The 24227-nt window shown below is 53.8% G+C and overlaps 1 protein-coding gene across 1 annotated transcript in view; it reads left to right on the forward strand.

The window, feature by feature from the left end:
- Positions 1-23511, forward strand: part of SHB (SH2 domain containing adaptor protein B) — a 135160-nt gene extending 111649 nt beyond the window's left edge. Inside the window, 1 exon segment of the mRNA XM_060153195.1 lies at positions 22653-23511. Coding sequence (XP_060009178.1) covers positions 22653-22836 — 184 coding nt within the window. The 3' untranslated portion in view covers positions 22837-23511.
- The last annotated feature ends 716 nt before the right edge of the window (positions 23512-24227 follow it).

Raw genomic sequence — 24227 nt, forward strand, 5'->3', positions numbered from 1 at the left:
ATCATTTAGTGCCGTTACTGACTGGATGGAACCCAGCGGATTGTCTGAAACCCATTTTACAGACAGGAAAACTGAGGCCTGGAGAGAGGACGGATTTAAAGAATTAGTGACAGAACTGGGGCATAAACCCAGGCCCTTCAGCCAGCACAGACCATCAGGAGTGGTGCAGCCCTCTGCCTGCTTCCTTTCTGCTCTACTCACCATTGTTCAAGACCATGTGATGGAGAGAGGGCCTGCTGGGATGCAGCTGTCAGGAGAGCCCTGTGCAGGCCGGGTTGTGTAGTCAGTAGGGTCAGTGCAGCCAAGGAGAGAGAGATTGGCCTGTGTTCTCTGCTCAGGACTGACCCCACCTGAGAGGGACAGTGACAAACTGCAAAGCAGAGCCTGGGCAGGAAGCAGAGGCACTGGAAGTCCGCCTGGAGAAGGGAGGGTGTGTGGAGACTTGGGGGAACCACAGATCTCTCAAGGACATCAGGGCAGAAGTGGTAGATGGGAGCGTTATGGGCAGGCAGATTCCAGGTCAGTGAGAGGCACGTTCTCTAACAGAGCCAATCAGGAATCAGAACGATCCAAAGCTGCCTCAAGAAGTAGCGAGTATCTCATCACTGGGGGTGTGTGCAACCAGGAGCCGGACAACCGCCTTGCCAGGGAGGACGTGGAGGGGATTTCTAAGCAGCTGGGAGGGCACTCAGGACAAACGGCACATGCATGCTTCATCGTCCACCATCAGGCCTGACAGCTTAAAGAATCAGGCCAGTTATTGCAGCCCAGGAAAATTCAATACACTAAACCGTGGCTGGGCTGGAGGCGGCCAAAGCCAGAGGGCCACAGTGGGGTCAGGTGCACACCGCTGGCTGTGCTGCCTGGGGCCAGGGGGTCTTCAACTCCCCACTGCTCCATGCAGCCCCCTCCCTCCCTTACTGTTCGAGGTAACCTGGCAACCCGGGTGCCCATGAATGATGCTTCCAGATCTTCACCTTCCCACCTCAAGGTGAATTGTGCCTTTCTGGACTGCAAGAGGTAAAAGAAGCAAGTGACATCAGAGATGGGACTCCTGTGTCACCACCTTTCCCTGGTGACCCAGACAGCCTGCCCACGCCCTGGGCTTCCTCACTCTCATCACGCTGGCAATCTCTGAGTTCCTCAGTGGATCTCATTCTTCCCGGAATTCTGTCGTCTGGGACGAGGCCAGAGGCGTCTTCCCGAGAGCGCTGATTGAATGCACAGAGAAAAGGGTGGGGCTCCCCGTGCCAGGCCCAGTCGTTCATCATGAGGGCCAGGGCCCCATCGCACTTCTGTTCATTCACTGGGCGCGTGCCGGGCCCCTGCACTGGGCAGGCCTGGCTGGACGTTGGGGCCCCTGGTGACCCCACCACAGCCCTGCCTGCAAGGAAGAAACAGCCTCCCAAGTTCCCAGGATGTTTTGGGGCTGAGGCGCCAGCATGGGAGCACACAAGGAATCTCGAGCCAGTGGCAGGAGTACTCATGCCAGCGGTGCCTGCGTGGTCCATTCCTCAGTGCCCTGAGCCCATGCCCTCCGTCATACAAACAGGCCCAAATGCCAGCTCACCGATGGGTCTTCAGAAGTGTTTCTGTCAAAGTCCTAAGAGCATAATTCCCTTTTCGTTCCTGGTTTGCTCCCTTCCCTAGACCGTAGGACCACTCTCGGGATGGAGAGCGCCTTGATTCTCTTCTGCTCTGTAACAGGCTTATAGTCCAGGGGCCGGGCTTCCCCACTTGCTGGCCTTGTGGGCTTGGCAGCCACATCACCTTTCTGAGCCTCAGTGTCCTCATCTGTGCATGAGAGGTGACGCTGCTCTCCTTACATCGATGCTTATCAGTGTCTCTGGCTCTCCGGAGTTCCCCTGCCCGTAGGCTCAGCCACCCATTGTCCTTGGAGTGCTGTGGCAGGATCCCCTGCACCTCCCAGGCGAGGGGAGGAGGTGGAGGAGACTGAGGGCGCAGCCCAGGGGCCTGCGCTGGGATCCCAGATCAGAGCACTCTGCCGTCAGGCCCAGGTTTGTCTTCCTGGACCCGTCCTGTCAGTTCTCATTATCAGGAAGTGCAATTTGGATGACTGATCTCTGCCCATGGGTGCTGGAGGTGGAGGGTTTAGTTTTGCATGCTTGTCAGGAGCCATTAGCTCCCAAATGCCAGAGGGGTGGTCTTACCTGGTCAGCCTTCTCTTGAAGAAGGCCAGAAGTGGGGAGGAGGGCTAGGCCATCCGTAGCTGGCCAGAGCAGCCCGCTAAGTGGAGGTGGGCTTGTTTTCCAGAGCAGCCTCAGTTCCCAGTGACCAGTCAGGCTGCCGGCCTGGGAGTGACACCTGGCATTCATCACCTCAACCACAAATGGAACTGGCCTGGTACTGAATGTCCCGGCTGCTTGGGGCAAGTGCCAGCTTTGCCAGCCACCATGGAGGTCCAGGGACTCCACATCCCGAAGCCTCCCTGGTGGGGGTAGGGTGGGGAGTGGCATTATCAGGAGTGAGGTGCAAATGTACATTGGAATTCCAGCTATGTTATCATGTGAGCCTTGGGTCATGCGATGAGGGTATTCCAGGGTGGAGGAAAGTGTTTGGGGGAGTCTGGCCCCAGAGGACAGGGCCCTCCACCCCTCCCGTCCTTCCCTCAGCACATATTTGTCAGAGCCCTTGGTACCAGGCACTAGGCTGAGCAGCAGAGGAGAGGACAGCCCGGCTCAGGCTGCAGAGCTCCCAGTCTGGGCCTTGTTGCTTGCATGTCTGCACAGAGGCCCTTGGGGGCCAGAGCTGGCGCTGGAGTGAGAGGGTCTGGAGAAGCTGCTGCACAGAGGTACACTTAAGCCTTAAAGAAAGGGTAGGCATTCCCCAGGCAGGGACAGTTGGTGGGCATCTCAGGTGGAGGGGACAGGCTAGGCAAAGCCCTGGAGATGCAGAAGAGCCTGGGCAGGACTCGCGCCCTGCAGAGGAGCTGAGACTCAGTTCTTAGTGACGGGGCCACTCTCAGGCACCCACCCGTATGCTTAAACCCCACTTCCACCCTGCAAATCCACAGCACTTCACGATTTAGAAAGCCTGCGCGTTCGCCTCGGGACAGCCCCACGGGGTGGCCAGGGCAGAGATCACCATCCTCGTTCTCACCTTAGGGTAGAGGAAGCTGACCGACCAGCTGAGACTGGAGTGGAGGCAGAGGACTCCCAGCCCAGTGGCTCCCCACCCGCTCCCAAGCACTCCTTACACCGGCCAGAAGGTCATCGGTGTCGAACCTGAAGCGACCGTAGAGGCCTGCCTGGTCCAGTCCCTTTGCTTCATGGCTGGGGAGACTGAGACCCACAGGGGATTTGTGACTGACCAGCTCCCCAGCTGGCAGCTGACCACACTGACAAGAGAGATGGCGACTGCTTCCCACTGTGGGGACCAGGCAGATCCCTGGACCAGCCTAAGCTGCCACCCACCTGCCCCTTCACCAAAACCCCCCGCACCCGTGGCAATCCAAGATGGCGCCTGCCTCCCTCACCTCCTCGCATCCATCCAAGTCCCCTCCATGGCGGACGCCCCCACCCGTGAAGCAGTCTTGCAGAGGTCCTGCCTCATTGCTTTTGAACACTGCCCTCATCCCCTCCTTCTGCAGAACTCTCCCTCTTCCCCTCTCCAGCCTGACCTGACAGGGCGTCAGACCCTTGGCGCCCTCTCAAGCCATCAGCACACACGTTGGCCCCAGCACCAACCATTGACCCCTGCTACACTCACTCTAGCCTCGGGGAAGTGAAAGGTTGAGCTTTTAGAAGTTGGCAAGAAAACATCACCCTCTAATACAGTTTACTGTTTGGAAAGGCAAGCAGTGGGGGAAAGGGATGAAAAATCTCATTAAAAGGGTTCTTTAGGCACTTTGGACTGTGAATGACTCTTTGCAATTTCTAGTTTCATGAGTTTTTGCAAAGGAATCTGGACAAGATGAGGGAAACAGGACTCCAAAGACCAGAGGGTTTGCTGCTGAGGGCCGGGGAGGCAGGGAGAACGCCAGGGCCTCCTCGTACACAGGGCAGGCTCTGCCTGTTCTGGGCACCCCCCGGGGATGGGGGCAGACAGAGTGGCCCTCCTGAGGCCTCAGCAGGGATGCCTCTGCTCCTTTGACAAGGGCCCAGCCCTGTTCTTTTTAAGCACTGAGAGCCCCAACTCCAGTGGGGGACATGGCCCCAGGGAGCCCTCACAAAGGGGCCTTCAGCTTTCAAATCCCCAAAGGCAAACTTCACAGCATCCTTGCAAATGTGTAGCCCAGATTCTGACCTCAAGAGACATTTCTGGGGTCTGACCTTTTCCCATCAGGGTACAACTCAGCCCTGATCACTCAGGAGCCTTCCTCAGCCCATAAGCTCTGCCCCTTCAGTGTCTTGTTATTTAATGGGCTCCAGTCTCCAGGAGTTCATAGCCCAATCGGGGAAGAAGTGGTATTTACACGAGTAACTCAGATACTCATAGAACGTGTTTAAGGCTCCCCAAGGCAGAAAATGCTCAGGGCTGTGAAAGAGGGAAGGAACCAGAAGAGGGGGTGTTTGAAGGCTGGGCAGATCTTAGACCTGTGCACAGGGTAGAGAGGGCAGCCAGGCAGAGGGAATGGTACAGAGGCAGGAAGTGCAGAGCTTGTGTAAGAACAACAGATGACCTTGATGGGAGCCAAGGAGAGGGGTGGCCCTAGTCATCAGGCTGAGGAACTGGGGACTCTAACCTGTAGGGCAGGGAGCGTTCCTGAATGTTTTGAGCAGCGTCGCAGTCATGTCCCCAGAGCTGTATTCTAGAACCATTCATGAACCAGGGTGTCACATGGAACACTACTCTGCCTCCCTCTCCCCGACATGTCCACAGACATGCCACCCGAGCTAGCACAGTCCAAGAGGTGGGCAGCACGTGGCCACACGTCCCAAGGGGAGATCCAGGGCAGCCCTTTTAAAGATGTAGAGGGAAGGGGCTTTCCTGGTGGTGCAGTGGTTGGGAGTCCGCCTGCCGATGCAGGGGACACAGGTTCGTGCCCCGGTCCGGGAAGATCCCACATGCCACGGAGCGGCTGGGCCCGTGAGCCATGGCCGCTGAGCCTGCACGTCCGGGGCCTGTGCTCCGCAATGGGAGAGGCCACAACAGTGAGAGGCCCACGTACCACCAAAAAAAAAAAAAAAAAAAAAAAAAAAAGTAGAGGGAAAAGCATGGGCTCTGCAGCCAGAGATACCTGGGTTCGAACCCTAGCTCCATCTCTTACCTGCTGTGTGGTTCTCGGCCAATGACTTTACCTCCCTGATCATCACCTAGAAAGCCACGTAGGCCACTCTCATGAAGTTGTTGTAATAATTAACGCAGCTCAGCAGGTATATGCCAGTCTCTGCTCCTCCCAGCTTTCCCGGAGCCTTTAGAAATTGCCGTGGAGGCAGCAAGGTGGACAGGGCTGCACCAGGTCAGGCGCCCTCAGGGTGCGTCTGGGCTACATCTGCTTCTGGATGACACGGGCGAGTGTCTTCCCCGTTCCCACAGAAAGAGGGTCTGGCATTTGATTCGTGAATTTGCTTCCAGGTCCAAGCTGTCTTTCTGCTCAGTCCTAAGCGTGGTGGGAAGGAGGGAGCGGGACAAGAAGATGCCTCCTGCTCTGATTGCTAAACGAGGCCCATCAGGTTCCTGCTTGGAGCTGGGGGTCTGTGCTGACTGCTGGGCAGCCAGTCTTCACCCAAAAGATGCTTCCTGGGAGGGTGGTGAGCGTAGCAGGGCCAGAGGAGCTGATGGGCTGCGTTCCAGGGGCGCTGGGGGCACATTTCTGTTAGAGTTGTTTTTCTTTCTTCTCTCCCCTCGTTGATTTATATAGTAGAGGAGAGAGTTTTCAAACAGTAGGCATGTCTGGGTCTAGGCAGGCGGGCCAGTGATTAATCTTAGTTTGTTGCTGCTGACAGCCAGGAGCAAGAAATAATAAAGGTTTGCGGGGCGGGGAGAGGCGGGGGATGAGGAAAGGCTGCTCGCCCTGCGATCATCGGCAGGGAGCACGGACTTCATTTCCTTCTGCCATCTGAGCACCCCTTGTCGGGTCGACATCTGAGGCTCCAGCCTCTCAGCTCCATGGGGGCTGCTCCCATGGCCAAGCCCCCAGGATGGTCCCCCAGACCACAGTAGAGCCTCCCGGCCATTGTTGGGTTCCCTGCCCAGCATGACCTCCTGCTCCAGGATGTAGGACTCTATCACCACCACTTGCTCTCCTCTCCAGCCTGCCCTTGGAGGCAGAGCTTCAAGAAAGGCAGGTGTGTGCCGCCCGGGGCACTGCTCTGCTGACCAGGGCCCTGGGTTCCTGGCTGCCTGCTCCCGTGACTCTGCACCTCTCTGAGCTGCCAGGTGGGTGTGAGGGCTGGAGAACGGGGAGTACAGAAGAAAGAGAGGTGGGGGTCAGGCAGACCAGCACAGGGGCAGCTGACTGACTCCAGGCAGACAGTGATGGCAGGAAAGGGTGGAGTGAGGAGGGGTTTTGACATGGGCCTTGGGAAGTGAGGAGGGTTGAGGCAGTTGGGGATGGGCAGGGTAAGGAGCTGCCCATTCTGAGGAAACAGCAGCCCAGGAGGACAGAAGCTGCCTACTTTCCAATCCACAGTTTTCAATATATCCCATCACTAACTCCTCCCCATCTCCCCAGGATAGAGGCAGCTCTGTGCAGCAGAAGACATGGGCTCTGGATCAGTCTGGATTGGGCTCTCGAACCCCAGCTCTACCACTTACTAGCAGGGTGGCCTTGGACAAAGGGACTTAACATCTCTGAGCCTCAATTTCCTCATCTATAAAATGGGTTTTACAGAGGTGTTCCTGAAGAGATGATATACGTGAAGTGCTTGGCATGTGCCCAGCAGGCATTAAGTGAGTGGTAGCCCACTGTCTTTGTTACAGACTTTGGAGAGCCATGGGTTATTGAGGAAAGAGCTTGGTGTGGTCCAGAGCCTTGAGAATTGTCTGGATCTGTCCATGCCCGCAGCTACTCCCCTTTATGGTGGTGGGATTTTAGAATTTATGCAGGCTGCAACTTGAGAAAATCCTGCATTGTTATGACTGAGACTCAAATCACAGGGCTAGAGTCAAATCCAGACTGCCCTTGTTCTGGCTGTGTGACCTTGGGTAAGTCACTTAACCTCCCTGATCTCCCAGTTCTTGATCAGTACCTGAAGATGATGACCACTTCAACAGGCATTCCTTTCTGTCCCCCCCACTGTCCTGCTGACCCCTATCTCTCCCTCCACATCTTCAGACATTATGAGTCGATTACAAGAACCAGAACCTGGTCCAGGACAGTAGCTCTCATACATTAAGTACACTTGAGCAGAAATCTTGGGATTTAGGGAACAGAAAGAGACCTTTTACATCACCTGGCCCAATGCCCTGTACAGGTGGAGAAACTGAGACCAGAGAAAGGAAGAAGCTTGTTTGCCTCCCGGCTTCCCATGCAGGCCCTGTTTTCTGGCAGCATTTGCATTGGCCTGAGACAAAGGGCAGGCAGGGGAGAGGGGCCGTCTGCCTCTTTGCTCTCACTACACAGAGGATTTCACATCCTTTCAGGACTGATGGAGGGAAAATGAACTTTCTGCTCAATTAGTGTGCAACGTGTTTTCTCCTTCTAAAAGGTTTAAAGGAAGTGGTGCAATTAGGAGCTCCTCCAACGCCCCGTGCAGGAGACTAAATGAAAACAGTGAACTTCAGAGACAGGTTTGCAGAAACCCCGTCTGACCGTGGAGGTGTCTGGAAGGCAGATGGGGGTGAAGCGCTGGCTGCTGAGGAGGCTGCAACAGCTCAGCGAAGGACTAGGGCAGTGGGAGTAGAACAGAGGCTGTGTCCTGGGAGAACTGAAGAGGGTGAGAAAGAGCGAGAAGTCGGGGGCCTCTTCCAGATTCCTGAACAGCTGGGTGAGTGGTGGCACCACCAGCTGCAACATGGACCTGGAATGGTTTTGAAAAACCCAGGAAACTCGTCCTAACTCAGCTGCCCAAAACCAGAGGCAAGGGGTGCCCACACTCACACTGCCAACCCATTGTCCAGAGCACCCACCAGCCTGGCAGTGCCCAGCATGCCTGCTGATGGGCTGGGTTTTCCCTTCCTGACTTGCTGCATCTCCCCTCCCAGCCAAGCACACGGCATTGCCCTTTGCTCCCCCGAGAGCTCCCTGGTCCCCTCCAGAGTCAGAGCCACCCTGATTACATTTCCAGCTGGTTTTTAATTATCTCATATCAGCCCCCATAAATCTCTCCGTAAGGCTCGCCTGCTGTGGGAGGCGTTCCAACTGTTGCCAGGAAGCCTCTTGTGCCCTGGGACAGCTTCCCTTCTGAGGCACTGGGTGGTCTCTTCAAATGAGAAAAATATTTCTTTCCAATCACATTTCTAACATCTTGTTAATAGGACTTATTTAATAATACTTTTGCAAAAGCCATCTGGGAATGGCTTGATTGAGAGGGAACGTGGGGTGCAGCAAGGACAGGCCATGGTGACAGATACAGACCTTGTATCTGCCATCAGCAGATACAGCAACATGGAGAAAGATGCAGTCAGGGACCAGAGGACCAGGGCCTGAATCACTGCTTCCACCAGCCACGAGGGTCACCCAGCAAGTTATTTCACGTCTCTGAGCCTCAGCCCGAGGCTCAGGGAGACAGCGGAAGGGAAAGCTCTTAGTAAACCCTGAGTGTCTGTATGAATGCAGGTGGTGTTACTTACAGAGCCTTGTGCTTTCCCCGGGGGAGTATTGGGGGTCTTACTTTGCTAACAGCTAGGTAAATAACTCAAAGCCCCGCCCCCCGCCCCCGCCCCCGCCCCCCGCCCAGAGGCATGTGGCGGGGCTGGAAGCAACCAGCTTCATTCAGTAAAATCCCAAGGTTTCCTGTTCCCCATACCTTCAGGCCCTTGCAGCCAGAAGGCTCTTGAATCATCCAGGTCAAGACCCTGGCTTTCGGATGAGAGAAACAGGCACAGGAAGGGAAAAGGACCTTCCCAAGGTCCCGCAGCGAGTTGCTGGCAGAGCCCAGATGTCTCAACTCCCATCCCAGGGTTATTACCCTTCTGAGCCCATAACACTATATTTTCTCTCCCATTTTCTCCATAAACATTCTTGGTATTTGCGGCAGATTTATACAATCGGATGTCAGATTTTATAGCTCTCGTCTTTGCTCCCACAGTTCAAACGCTAAAGCTATAAAAATGATATTTTGCTGTGTATGAGTGTGGGTGTGTCACACTCACACGTGCACACACTTCCATTTTGTGCCTCGAATCTGCCCTTTTCTGAATGAAATTGGGTCATTTGTAGAGACGTGGATGGATCTAGAGACTATCGTACAGAGTGAAGTAAGTCAGAAAGAGAAAAACAAATATCGTATATTAATGCATATATGTGGAACCTAGAAAAATGGTACAGATGAACCGGTTTGCAGGGCAGAAATAGAGACACAGATGTAGAGAACAAACGTATGGACACCAAGGGGGGAAAGTGGCGGGGGGTGGGGGTGCGGTGGTGGTGGGATGAATTGGGAGATTGGGATTGACGTGTATACACTAATATGTATAAAATAGATAACTAATAACCCGCTGTATAAAAAATTAAATTCAAAAAAAACCCTACGTTTTTCTGGGCAGCCCTCCCCCAGTGAGCAGCCCCCATCCTCCTTCCAGCTAAGGGTGCTTTCTGCCACTTTTAATACCTTTTTTTTTAAGGATTGTTTCACCTAGGAGGAATATCAGAAACAATTGGTTTTGGCAAAGCTGGCTTATTAGAAATGTTTTAATTAGAACTTTTTTTCTTTCTCTATTTTCCTTTTGAAAATCTACACGCTGCTCACGGCCCTGAGCGGCTTGAGGATCAGCCTGTCACATTCTCAGCACAGACTTTCAGGGCAGGGGCAACAGTTCAGCAGTGTAGGTGTCACTGCTGCGTTCCTACCAGGCACCAGGCCTTTGACTGGATGGGGAGACAGAGGCACATCAGAGTCTAAGCTTGTAGTCCAGGCACGGGGACAAGAATAGGTGACTACTGTGATGGAGGGAGGTGTAGCAGAGAATGAGTAAGGGAGGAAGAAAGTGAGTCTGACTGGAGGCATCTCAGAAGGCTTCCTGGAGGAGGTGGCATGTGAGCAGGGCCTAGGACAATAATAATGTATTGGGAAGTAACAGAAAGGTAGAAGGATGATTAGGTTTGGTATTAGAGGAGAGGTCTCTGCAGTGTCCCCTCTCCCTGTGGTGCTAACTCCCTGTGGTGCCAACTTTTCAATTGTCCCCTCCACATAAGCCCCCCGTGGCCCAGGTGACTAATAATATTGTGGACGGAGATGTACCTTGTAAACTCTGAAGTCCTAGTCAGCTCTCTCTCTGTCTCCCTACAGCTTCTGCATCTCTGGTCCTTTATCTTTTCCACAATTCCTTCCCACCCCCCAACTTGCCAAAGAGTAGCCACATGCCCCTCATTTCCACCTGACACTAAAGGTGTGTACCCCACCCTAGCTGAACACAGCCTCCCAAGGGAAAATGCATTTACACGGTGCTGGGCAGGCGCTTTGCAGTCCCTGGTACCTGGTGTTAGAAATTGAACAGGCTTCTGCAGCGTATCCTCTGAGGCAGGTAGACTTGTGCCAGTAACAATGATTAAAAACTTGGGGGGGGGCAGTATATGAGTTCTGACACAAGTGATGATGAAACCACTGAGGCGGCAAATGCATGAGGTGGTGTGTGCTGGGCACACCCACCTTTCAGATTCACGGTCTCCCAATGGGAGCATAATCCCGTTTTGAGTTCAGATTTTCAGGCTAGAAAAATACTTTCTCCTGTCCTCAGTTGTTCCAGTCTTACCCCCTAAAAATCTTCTGTGATGAAACAAGGGTTGACTTTTACTTTTGTGGAAGTTGTGCTTTTAAAAAGCAATCAGTTCCAATAGTAAGTAACTTTTGGGAACTCAATTACTTGCAGCCATGCTGAAAAAAACTGTAATTAACGTGGTCAAACCCTAGCCAAATAATAAAATGAAAGCTTTGTTGTGTATCAAGGCAGAAATCAATTTCATTAGGGAGCAAAGAGCCAGAGATTTAATTTTGAGAAAACTCTCCACCCTGTGGACAGAGGTTGTCAAGAAGCTGCCAGAATGAATGCCCAACATGAGAGGATTCGCCCTCCAGAGCCCAGATTACTAAGGGCTGGCAGTGACCTTTCAGAATTACATTTGCAAACCTTCCAAGTGTGGCCACAGCCAGTGGGGCTTTTGCTTCTTAATGTTCTTGGACTGGTGCCCCTTTTGGTTTGGTCAAGAGGTGCATGTTGTCTGCACCCACTGACACTTGCATGCCAATGAGATCCTGTCCCTTGGGATGGGGAGGAGGAAGAAGACAGAGGTGGACTCTGGAGGTCGGAAGACACCAGAAAGGAGTTCAGCGAAGACTCAGAGTGTCCACATGGTGATGGAGTCGTGTCCAGACAGCAGGGCTAATAGCCAAGTGGGACATACCCACTGGGGACACTGTCCGTTTGCAGGCCAGCATGTGTATGAGAGATTGTGAGCAGCAGGGGGGACCAGGATGAGAGAGGACAGCTGGAGAGGAGCAGCCTCAGGTCTGCGCCTGCTTCTGTATTCCGCTCTCCAGGGGGCCTTCCCACGGGCAGGCAGAGCAGCTGTGACCTGCTGGAATGTGCTAAGTCACATTTCAGCTCAGAACGTAGAAGGACTTTCTCATGGTCAGAGCCATCAAAGGTTGGAAAAAGTTGTACCTGTAAGGAGTAAGCTCCCCAACATGGGATAAGCCACAAAAACTGAACATTAGATGTGAATATGGACTTTGCATCATCAGATAGAACGGTGGTTTTCAAACTTGAATGTGCATCGGAATCTCTTGAAGAGCATATTAAAGCTGATTCAGGTTCCAGAGAGGCCCAGGGAGTCACAGGCTTAGCAAATCTCCAGGGACTTTGATGTAGGCATTTTGGGGCACATTTGTAGAAACTCTATATTTGAGAAACCTGCACTCCTCTTCCAACCCTGAAACTCTGGGATGTCTGTAATGAAGGTCAGTCCTTTTGTTTAATATCTGAATAGTCATTCCTTCTTCATTGCATGGTGTGAGCACCTCTGTGCTAAGTTTCAAAGGTTTAGCAGTTTGTGGGACCTCAGTGGTCACCTAGTTCTCTCCCTTTGTTGTATAGATAGGTGGGGAAACTGAGGCCCAAGAGGACAGGAGCCAGGGCTGGGACCAGGTCCCTGACATCCAGTTCAGAGCTCTTTTCACTTGCTTTCAGTGACTTTAAGGAATATCATAAAGTCCGCCCCATTTCACAGATGAAGAAACTGAGGCCCAGATCCCCAAGGACTGTTGGGAGCTTTTCCACTGAAAACCACCATCACCATCATTCACATGATGTGCAAAAGGCCCTTGGCCAGGGTGTCTGGGTGGCTTAGAGTCAACTGTGTGCCTTTGAAATTCCAGGGAGGAAGAACGGACCCTCAGGTTAGAGGAAGGACCACTGAGCAAGTAGGTCTGTTTTAGCTTTCAGTTTTTAAAGGCCCTCCTGGATTTTTCCTTCTTTACTTGTTTCAGTAAAACTGTGAGTTGGATCAAGTGCTTTGTGGGCGAGTCCCCTTCTTTGCTGTGCTAATGAATCCGTTGGTCAGTTAGCAAGGGACGCCCCAGCCAGGAAGGGAGTTGGGTCTGGAGGATAGTGAGGGTAAGCACTGTGCTTTAAGGACAAGGATGAGAATTGGGGTTGGGGGGGGGATTGCTGCCTTCTTCCCCCTCCCTGCACGTCCACCTCCACCTTCCACCTTGTCACAGGCATTGCTGCCTACTCTGAGCATACAGAGGCTATGGGTAGTGCCCAAGAATCCCCTACAGCGAATGGCACGGGGGTGGGGTAGGGGGGAAAGGGGCACATTCTGGTTTCACTGGAGAATGGGAGCAAACCTCCACCCCTTTCTGGGCCTTAATGTCGTCTGTAAAATAAGAGCAGGGAAACACATGGTCTCAAAAGCCTCTGCTTGGTGTCTGGTCTATCTCGGAAATGTTGAATACGGAGCAATACACACAGTACTGCCATAAACCAGTATTTTTTAAGCAGAGAAGCCTCTTTCCTCATCATTCCCATTCTGTTTTCATGTGGACCCTGCTGTGTAACAATGTGCTTTTGAGAGTGTTGGGAAATACCACTCCATGTTTGGGAAAGTCGATCTCAGGGTCATAAACACCATGCCCATAGTCACCCAGCGACAGAGCTAGGACCAGAACCCAGGCCTGCCACCCCAGCCAGGCAGGCTGCCCAGCTGGAGGATGTGGTCCTGCTGCCAACGTGGCCATGAATGGCAGACCAGGCAGACAGGGAGACACGCTCGGTGCTCAGCACGGAGCCAGCAAGGCAAACCAGATGGGCAGCAACTTCTACTCAGGCTCCTGCAGTGCAGGTGGGGACAAAGCCGTGTCAGAACCCCTAGAGCCTTAGCACCTGCCAAACTTGCTCATGCACCATCCAGCTCGGATCTCAGGATGGTTCTTACGGGTGGGCAGTGAAAACTCCATCCCGCAGATGAGGAAACTGAGGCTCAGAGAGAGGCACAGCTCGGAGTGGCAGAAGGGGACTCAGACCCAGGTCTGGGTCCCGCTGGGTCTGCAGGTGGTGGTCCCTTTGCCCTTGTCTTGCTGCCCTCATCCCGGAGTACTCCCCTCATCTCACTCTCCAGCCTCACCTGGCTCAACCCCAGGTTTCCAGCTCCCCTTTTGCTATAAAAGCCCCTGTGCCCCTGGCACCTGGTGCTTACCCTTAGGGCTGCCTTTGCCCAGTCCCTGTTCTGGACCTTCCTTCAGGTACCGTGTGTTCCCCCTGCACCTGCTGGTTGGTGGTGAAGTGGGAGTTGGTCCTTGGAAACAGCCTGGAGCCCTTTGGCAAATTCTGTGTTGTGTCTTAAGCCCTTAAATAAGGAGCCGGATGACTAACCTTTATCAGGTGTTCATGCTTCCTTCACACAGGCATTCTCACTTCTCCCTCACAACTACTGTGAGGGTGGACTCTTCGTTACTCCCATTTCACAGATGAAGGATTTGAGGCATGGGTGACCAGTGAGCTGCCACTGTTGAAATTTGGGGCTGGATTATTCTATGCTGTGGGGTTGTCCTGTGCAGCATCCCTGACCTCCACCTGTAGATGCCAGCAGCTCCCCTGTCTCCAGACATTGTCAGATTCCTCCAGGAGGGAGGTAAACTCGCCCCAGTTGAGAACCAGTGCTCCAAGAAGAGTATGGGTGGAGAGAGGCTTGTCCTAGTAGAAGGAAACCCCCCTCTACCCCACCCCAGGCCTGAATGCATTCTGTCCATCCCGTTGGCACAGATGTTAAGAAGCCTTGCTTTTGCCACTGTGCTGTCCTCAAGCCTGGGGATTCCCTGTACCTGCATGAGGATAGCCGTCCTGCCCTGCCTTAGTCCTCCTGCCCGAGGCTGGCACACCCTCCACACCACTGTGATGTCTCTCATTGGCTTGAAAACTTCAGCACTGGAGGAACCCCCTCTACCTTTTCCAGACGGGGATGCTGAGGCCCAGGGAGAGGGGACCTGCCCAGGCAATGACATCAGTGGGATCAGAGTTTGAACCCAGGCATCTGACTTCAGTTCAGCCACCACCATCAACCCCACGTGCTTCAAACACAAAAGGGTCTTCGTGTTCCTGGAAGAGTCCTCTTTCCCCTTCCTAAAGCTCTGAAACATTTCATGTCATCCCTCCCCCTGCCTCCACCTCTCCCCTTGCAGTTTTCATGTGCATTTGCTGGAGCCTGAGGACTGCTAGGAACACCGACCAGAGAGACTGCAAAAGTCATCCAGCCTGCCCCCATGCATCATTACCCTCCCACTTACATGCCCCCAGTGATGGGAGGCTCACTCCCTCAGCTGTCAGTCTGGATCATTAATATCTTCCTGCCTGACACTTTGTTAGTCTACTCCTGAGAAAATTGCCCCAGATCAGTTCGTTTTGACCTATGCTGCCTTGTGTGGCACAAAACAAGCTTATGCGTCTCCATGTTTGCCGCGAGATGCATCTGCCGGCTCTCCTGTCTGGAGGTGGCTTTTCGTCACGATTTACTGAAGGCCCTCTCCCTGAGCCACCACCTTAGAGCTTGAGAAATGCCCGGGCTTCCTGGGGAGGCTTATCACTGCCAGTGTGCTTATTGAAAGTCTAATTATTTGGTTGTAAATCAAGTTGTTTGGCTCAGCGGTGTTCACATTTAGATGTTTGTTCACCATAACTTGGCGCGTGTGTCTTTGGCTTGTCCCCTTGAAGGCTATTTCGGAAGGCAGTGGGTGGCATGTGACCTCATAAGCCCCTTCCCGCAGCTCCTCAACCCCTAGAACATCTCAGCTGGAAAGGGCTTCCATGCCCCTCACCCCATGCATTGCACAGTTGGAGAACCCCGACACACAGCTAGAAGGACTCACGCCCTGGTCCCCTGGTTCAGAAAGCCCTGATGTCCTCTCACTGTGACTCAGGCAGGTTGCTTCTCCCTCTGGCTCTTGGTGTTCTCGTGTGTGCAGTGGGTGTCTTGCAGATAATGCCAGCCCTCCCAGCTTCTTTGTGAAGCCACAGGTTGGTCCAGTCCGACGGCAGGGGTGGCAATCACATTGTACACGTTTGTTCTGCCAGGCTCCCAGGACCTGTGCTGGTAGTTCTCAGCACGTGCAGATGCCAGCCTGACATCCTCAGGAGATGTCAACCAGGTACCTTTCCCCTGAAGGCCCCCATCACTTGAGATCTGGGTATTTTTTTCCCACAGCGGGCCCAGGGCTCTCCTCAGAACATGCTTCTCTGCAGGCACTCATGAGTGTTTCTGGAGTGGCTTGTTTCACAGATGTGGCGAGGAGTTTCTCTGTAGACACTTACCCAGCAAAATATCCCATCTCCCAGGAGGTCAAAGAGCAGACGTCCTGAATCAGAGCCATCTGCTTGCAGAGGCAGCATTGCCGAGCAGGGGGCGGGGTTATGGCAGGAAGTACCTGTTTTGTAGGCCCCTAGGTGGCCATGGAGGCAGGAGGTATCTTGCCATGGTCACCCTCCAGGCTGGCTCCCTTGGGATGCTCCCTCACCCAAGATCACAGCAGATCAGCATTAGAGCCGGGCCTAGAACGCACCTGTGCCCAGTTAATTCGATACAAACGTCCGTGTCCATCTCCACTCCGACTTGGGTGCACACTTCTGGGGTCAGAAGGACCTGATGGGCTGGTCTCATGCCCTCTCCACGCTGATCACAAGACCTGTGCTCCGAGAGCTCTGAGGGTGAATGCTGGTTGCTGTTGTCATGCTCATGGAGAGCAGGCGACACCTCCCTCCCCTGAGAATCATCCTGCAACCAATTGTTGAGGGCATTCAGGTGCCCAATTTCATCCTTCCTCTTCTCTTAACCGATCTGGCCTCAGGAATCTTTGCACAATGTAAGATTCAACTTTTTAATTAAAATAACCCACAAGAAGAGGAAGAGGGCTTCCCTGGTGGCGCAGTGGTTGAGAGTCTGCCTGCCGATGCAGGGGACATGGGTTCGTGCCCCGGTCCGGGAAGATCCCACATGCCGCGGAGCGGCTGGGAGCCTGTGCTCCGCAACAGGAGAGGCCACAACAGTGAGAGGCCCACGTACCGCAAAAAAAAAAAAAAAAGAAGAAGAAGAAGAGGAAGAGATACAGCCACTTTGAGATCTGCTGGGCCCCAGAGCGGGGAGGGCCTGGGCCCTCAGGAAGATGTGGTTTTAGGAGGGAACTTGTGTCACATTCGTTTTGTTTATCTAGGCCTGGGCAGGGGGCACTGGCTGGCTCTGTACCCTTGAATGATTTCTTGTAGAATCCCAAGGAAAGAAAAAGGTTTGACCCATTCTTCTCTGTGGCTTGTGGCTTCCCTCAAGTGAGACTTCTCTTTCCAATTTGAGAGGCAGGTGCCTTTGTACCCCCTGCAGAGGTGACCCTCTAGGTTCTCCCCATGGCTCTGCCCCTCACTAAGCTGGCTCCTCCTGGGACCAATGCTGACCAGGCAAAGCAGCCACTGTGCCTGGCCTTGAAAGAGGCAGCTTCTACCCAGCTTCTACTCAGGGGCCTGGTGGAGTCGCCACCAGCCTGCCCTCTGGAGCTTACAGTCCAGAGAGGAAGATGCTCGGGGCCTCATTTCCTTGGCTCAAAATAGACACTCACTAGATAGCTGCTGGGTGGATGGATGGACAGATGAATGGAGTGCTCGGCTATGCGCCAGGCATGTGCTGAGGGCCCAAAGGGGAATAAGGCTTGACCTGCTGAGAAACGTCCCAGTGAACAGAGTTCCCGACCTCAGGAGCTCACAGAGCTGCAGGGACCTGGACACCTGGATCCGTCTGGTTGGGTGGCTGAGCAGGGGAAGATGAGGCTGCAGTGGTAGTGTCAGGGCCCTGAATGCTTACCACAGGCTTCAAAGTCAGACAGACACAGTGAAATCCTGGTCCCACCGTGTCCCGTGGGACAAGGCACACAACCTCCTTCAGCCTCAGTTTCCCCATCAGTAAACAACGGTAGTCACACCAAGCAACTTATCGACCTTGCTGTGGGCTTAAATGAGGTAACGTGTAGCAGTGGCTCAGCTCAGTGCCTGGTGCACAGTGGGGTTCGAGCATTCATTCTGCAGTGGCAGTGGGGAGCCCTGGACGGTTTCGAGCTGAGGGACAGTGTTCTGGGGCATCTCAGTGAAGAGAGCGGCTCCCCAACCACCTTTCAGTAGAGGGAAACCAGAGATCACCTCTGTGTGTGGTTTCCTGTAACCAGGTCCTACATGCTAGTCCCAAAGGGCAATTTCCTTGCCTTCTCCTGCATAAATATTATATGCAAGTATTTTTAAGTCACTTCATTGTGAAAAGAAGCGATTTAACATAACTATTACCCAAGATTCTTCATGAAATATGCATCAAGCAATTAGGTCTAAAAGCAAGAGGTGAGGCCTCGCACCCTGTTCGGGCCAGCAGCTGCAGGCTGAGTGATGTTTTATTAAAGCCCGTAATTATGAGACAAGGTGGGGTCTGTTATTAGGCCCAGCGCGCCAGGCACGTTTGATAATCCTGGTGATGAGGACGTGCTTTTTGTGATGATAATGAGCCATTTGAACGCCCTGACAGCCACAGCACCCCCAGCCTCTACCAGCCTTACAAGACTCATTAGTCAGGTCACCCACTGGAGACACCCCTAATTGTGACTTAGCTCTTGCAAGATGTCCTATCAAAGGAGACGGGGCTGACACAGGAGCTTGGCAGGCGGTGGCCTGTCTGAGCTCCCCGGGGACCCATGCCTTCTCAGAAGCAATGATGGGAGGTGGCCTGGGACCCGGCCCACCTGGTCCTGGACGCGTGGGCCCCAGGTTCTTGCCATAACCACAGCTTACCTTGCTGTGTGCCTTGAGCCAGAGTGCTGCTCTCTCTGACCTGTTTCCTCCAGGATACCCCAAGAGGGTGAAACGAGATGGTCCCCAGGTTGCTTCTTGCTCCAAAAGCAGTGTCCAGAGCACCGCAGCATCCCTGGGCATGCTGGTTATCTGATGCACCCTCCCTTCTGCCTGGAAAATTTAATCCTTTCTCTTATTGTGCTGGATGTCGTCTTCTAAGTAGAGTTGGGAGTCTTTTTTTCTTTTTTTTAAATATAAATTTATTTACTTATTTATTTTGGCTGCATTGGGTCTTCGTTGACGCTTGCGGGCTTTCTCTGGTTGTGGTGAGCAGGGGCTACTCTTCCTTACGGTGCGTGGGCTTCTCGTTGCGGTGGCTTCTCTTGTTGCAGAGCACGGGCTCTAGGCGCACGGGCTTCAGTAGTTGCGGCATGTGGGCTCAGTAGTTGTGGCGCACGGGCTTAGTTGCTCCGCAGCATGTGGGATCTTCCCGGACCAGGGCTTGAACCCGTATCCGCTGCATTGGCAGGCAGATTCTTAACCACTGTGCCACCAGGGAAGCCCCCGAGTTGGGAGTCTTTAAAGCCATCCCTGGCAGCTGTTTTTAAATCTTCAACTGTTATTAGGTGGCACCTTGCTCGTGGGGACCTTGTGACCCATCAGCGTGTATCACTGCCGCACACCCCGTAGCTATGTGTTGACAAGGCTCTGCCTGACCTTTGCATAAGTCCGGGTTTGATAGATTATCTCAGAAAGAAATCCTGCTTACCTCGCAGGGCCCACCAACTCCGTGTGATGGTCCCTCCGTGGTTGGGGACTCTGCCGGTCAGGACACACTGTCCCCAATCCCCAGGATGGCCTTTCACTGCTAGCCCCTGTGCTGCTCTGACCCATCATCAGCCCTGCAGGGTGGGTGTCGTGGGGACTGAGGCTTGGAGTCAAGGAGTCACTTGTTCAGGCTCTGATGCCTCTCGCCCACCACGCGCCTGGCCTCACATGGAGTGTTGGGGGCTAACTAGGGCTCTCTCCTGGAGCTGGACAGCACTGAGGTCAGGAGCGTGGGCTCTGGGAAAGGCCCACCAGGGAAGGAAGCAGCATCGCCACTGCTGATTGCTGTGGGACCCTGGGTCAGCCACCTCCCATCTGAGTCTCAGTGCTTAGCACATGGCCTGGCTCACAGGAAGTACCCAGGACACATCAGCCTGAGGGCCATCCGGGCCAGTACCCGTGACAGCGGCACTGGAGGCCGTGGGCAGCAGTGGAGGGGGGTGGGGCGTGAAGCTGCCTCGACCCCTTCCTGCAGGAAGCCCTCACCGTGTGGGCAGCAGATTATGCTCATACACATGGAATCCAGGACCTTAGGCCCAGAAGCACCCTCAGAGGCCATCCAGTTAGTCCCCCCATGGATCCAGTGGGGGCAGGGAATGAGCCCAGTACGGCCCAAGGAGAGCCTCAGGTCCAGAGAACCAGAGGGTGCAGTGCGTGAGCCCAGGGGGAAGGGCCGTTCCTGCCAGGGCTGCAGGGTGAGGGCCAGCTCTCCCTCTGCCGGGAATGGTCAGGCCCTGGACTCAGGGGTCACGGGCCTGAGTTCTCCGCCTTGGGCTCCGAACTTTGTAACCGCCTGCCCCCTCAGTACAGCCCAGCTCAGGGTTATAAACTAGTGTGTACTGAAATACGAGCGTCAGAAGAACAAACTGGGCCTGGAGAGTCAGGAGGGACTGCAGGAAGGTACCAGCGGCTGCCTGTGCCTGTTGAGGTGGAGGCGTTAGTGTGGAGTTCCTAATATCTGGTGACCTCGCAAGCCCTCAGCCTGGGAACAGAGGAGCTTCAGCTTCTGTCTCTGGCTCTGTCCTCTGTTACCACCATCCCTGCCCACTTCCCTCACTGAATATTTTAAGAAAAACTGGTGTGAAAATACCCCATTAACCCGTATGAGTTATTTCCTTTAACCTCCTTAGAAATTAAATCAGCTCCCCCTGCAACTTCGTACCTGCAGTGCCATCAGAGCTTTGGCGTTCAGACCAGCTCACAACTGGTTGCTGTGATCTAACACATCCTGCGCTTTGCAGCCCCAGCTGTAGACTGTGGTACATAAAGCCCAAAATATCACCCCACACAGAGGGCATGACATGTCCAAGGCCACACACACCCGCCCATGTCACTCACCTGCAGCTCCAGCTCTGCTGTCTCCCATACACACCCCTTCTCCAGGCAAGGCTGAGCACGTGGCCTCCAAGAATGCAAAGCTTTTTAACTGTCCCCGGTTTTCTTAGCCACACAATTTCAGCCCTGCATTCAAGCAATTACAGCCCTTTCCAGGCCAGCACAGATTTGCCATCTCTCCATGGATGTGGGTAGCAGGTAGCGGAGTCTTCACTCAGAGGGAGTTGCACGTTTTTTCACTTAAGGCACGCACCAGTTCCTTTCTAACAGCTTAAGCAAGTGTGCCTCCTGCTTCTAGATGTGACAAGGCAATTCTCCAATGAAATGACCCTTCACTGAGGAGCAGAACTTGCCACAGGCTGTGTAATTAGAACATTGTCAGCCTTACAAAATCTTGATTTAAATTTCAGTTCTTTACAGGAATTATTCTCTCTTGAAACATAATTGCACTCCGAACGATTTCCTTTAAGCTAAGGGTGACATCTCTAAATACGTTATTATGAGCAGCTGTATTGCTCAGTGCTTGCACTTCATGAAGCATTTGCTCTGCCCATTTGAAAATGGTCCTGGAGTCCAAATTGATGCATTAATAGAGCAGGCGCCGGTAAGCGTGTGGAACCCCGTCCTGGATGGAAGAGATGTGGGAACAGCTGAAGCAAGAAGAATCAAAGCTCAGAAGGACTACAAACTGCAAACCTGTGTCCACACGGAGCTCTCGGCCTTGCCTGGGGTGGGCCTGGTCTCCTAGGAGCCGGGCCTCTAGGGCTGCTCACAAGTTATCGGTGCCCAAGGATGGGCTCTGGAGAAGGCGCAGGAGGTCAGAGCCCCAGCTTTCTCACTAAGTGACACACCCTCAGTAAATTTGGACTGTGCTTTGGAAACCAAGCATCCACAAGTGTGGTGGCTAAATCTTGGAGCTGAGTGAGCAGGGAAAGGGCAGCCTGAGCACAGGCAGGTTGATGGAGGGGTTAGTGACCCGATGTGGCCAGAGTCCTGGGTGGGAGGCGGGAGAGGTCTGCTAGGGCCGGGTGGAAACAACACCCCCCCCAGCATGCTGGTGCAGCTGGCAAGCCGCGAGGGTCACGGACATAGGGCTCTGCTCTGACCTCCGAGGAACCCACCCACTACCCATTTCGGAGGATGCCGAGCATGGTGGGCACAGAGCCTGCGCACTCCTCTGGAGCTCTCAGGGTAATTGAGAAGATGGACAAGTAATCACAGTTCAGGAAGGCAAGTGCTGATGGAGGCGTTATATCCTCGGTGCAGCTGGAAGAAGGAAGGAGCTGTGCCAGTGGGAACCTGGAAGACTTCCTGGCAGAGGAAACACTACACCTGGGCCTTGGAGAAGGAGGCAGGCAGGGTTTACTGAGCAGAGAGAGGAAGTGCAGACAGGAGAGTGCCTGCGTTGGGGCAAAGCCGGGGAGCGCACATTCTCCCTAGATTCTATTGGCTTAAACTAGTCACGTGACTACAGTGGATACAAGGGAGGCTGGGAAATGTAGTCCCTGGCTTGGCAGTTCCATAGTACTGAAGAGAGAGCATCAGTTTTTGGAAAACAGCTCGCCTGTCATCCTGCCACACTCTGTTTCCTAATCTGTAAAGTGGGGGTGATGACCCCTGTCCTGCCTACTTGTCAGGGCATTGGGGACTTAAACATTGTGCCTGCCAGGCAAGGCTTAAATTTTCATCTGCATCAGTAATAGGAAGAGGGGCCAAGTTTGGGGGTTTCTTTGTTTTCCTGAGGAAGTCCCTCAAAGCTCCCGAGGTCGAAAGACTCTCCTGCAGTGTTTGCTGCTGATTCCCTGTCTGCTGCTGGGATTGAGGGGGCTCTTAGGTGCAGCTGCATTTCAGCCGGTCCTGGGCTCTGTTCCTGGCTGGGAGAGGTGCAGCTCAAGTCTGCTTCTTGGCTGGGATCTCTTCTGTCCCGGGCAGCAAGGAATCTTCACACCTTAGCAGGAATATGGCCAGAGGGAGAGTTCTCTCGGATAATGAGTGTGAATTCGTGACACACCTCGGTTCAGAGCAAAAGTGAGTAGCTCTATGGGAATTGCTTTCCTGATTGATCTTGGGCCTTCGTCACTCTGCACATCCTAATAATCTCTGCGCTTTGTTCACAGGAGCAACCAGGGCTTCATGCACATGAAACTGGCCAAAACCAAAGAGAAATACGTCCTGGGTCAGAACAGCCCCCCGTTCGACAGTGTCCCAGAAGTCATCCACTACTACACCACCAGAAAGCTGCCCATCAAAGGGGCCGAGCACTTGTCCCTCCTCTACCCTGTGGCTGTGCGGACCCTGTGAGCCCCTCCCTGCCCTGCGACAGGGCCCAGACGTGGAGGAGCCGGTGGCCCCTGCCGACCCGCCCGGCCGCTGTTGCCAGCCGTGTCCAGTTTGTGTCGTGTGTATGGTACTAGCACACCACTGCATGTCTCTAGAATGCTGTTGCCACTCATGGGGGCTGGAGAAGGCCTGGATAAAGACTGAGGGACGGCCAGCCCGCCACCGCAGCCCCCTCCCCCAACCCCTCTTCGAGTTTCTGTGAATTAAAATATTTGCAAATCCAAAGAGATGCCTTCCAGGATGAACAAAGGAGAGCAGCTCCGAGGGGCGGGGCGGGAGCTCCCGGGGTTGCGGCTCTTTGTTCTCCAGCCGTCAGGAATTCACACCTGTGTATGGGGTGCAGTTTTCCCACCGGGGCCCCGCTGGTGCTGGGAGCCAAATGCTGGTGCTTTGAGAGCCCTGAAGGCCCTGGGAATCCCGCCTCCCCTCTGGTGTGTGTGTGTCAGCGTGTGTGTGCGAGTGTGAGCACATACGTGGGAGAACATGGCCACACACAGATATAAGCCCACTAATCCACTTTTAGTCATTCAGTGTAATCTTTAGGAGATCTCCAAGGAATCATTGTGCGGTCAAAAAAAGGATTCAATTATTTATTGAATTATTTAGGCTGTGTAAATAAAATAGTCATTTAATATATATTCTTATCCCTTTTTTTAATATACTGCAGTGGGTTTCTGGGGGGGCCAGTGCTTACCTGCGGGTTTCGTCCCCAGAGCAAGGTGTGTCCCCTCTGGGTACGCGGGAAGGAGGCAGAGCCCCCAGCTCAGGGCTGAGGCAGCCGCTGGGGCAGAGGGATTTGCTTTGCCCCCTGAGAGTCAAGCTGCAGGAAGGGGCATTCAGGCTCCAGCAATGGTAGCCTCAATTGTTGACTCAGCACCCACGCTCCCCCTTCTGCCTACAGCAATGCAGTGATGGCAGGTCTGTGTTAACCCCTCAGGTGCACAGCACCCAGCAGTGCACAAAGGGCTCTCCCCATTAACTGGGGTCACTGCTACCCTGTGAGGCATTTAACATGTGGGGAAAAGGAGGCTCAGAGAGGGAAAGTAGCTTGTCTAAGTTAACACAGCCCATAAGCAGAGGATGCTCTAGAGCCAGTGCTTTGGCTCTACATGGCCTTGCTGTCACCCTGGGAGAAGGCAAATCCTGACCTCTCAGGGGACTTGGAGCCGGAGCTCCTGGTCGTCCGCACTGCCTCCACACAGACAAGAACACCCGCACACACACTCCCACACTCCACCCCTATCTAGCCCCTGCCCTTGACAGGAGCGGGAGTCTTGCTCACATAGCGCAGACCCTCAGTGAGATTGCTGTTACTCAGTTCCCCTTCCTTTCCCCCCCACCCACCTACCACC

Source organism: Lagenorhynchus albirostris, chromosome 7, assembly GCF_949774975.1.
Source record: "Lagenorhynchus albirostris chromosome 7, mLagAlb1.1, whole genome shotgun sequence".
In the NCBI taxonomy this organism is placed as follows: Eukaryota; Metazoa; Chordata; class Mammalia; order Artiodactyla; family Delphinidae; genus Lagenorhynchus; species Lagenorhynchus albirostris.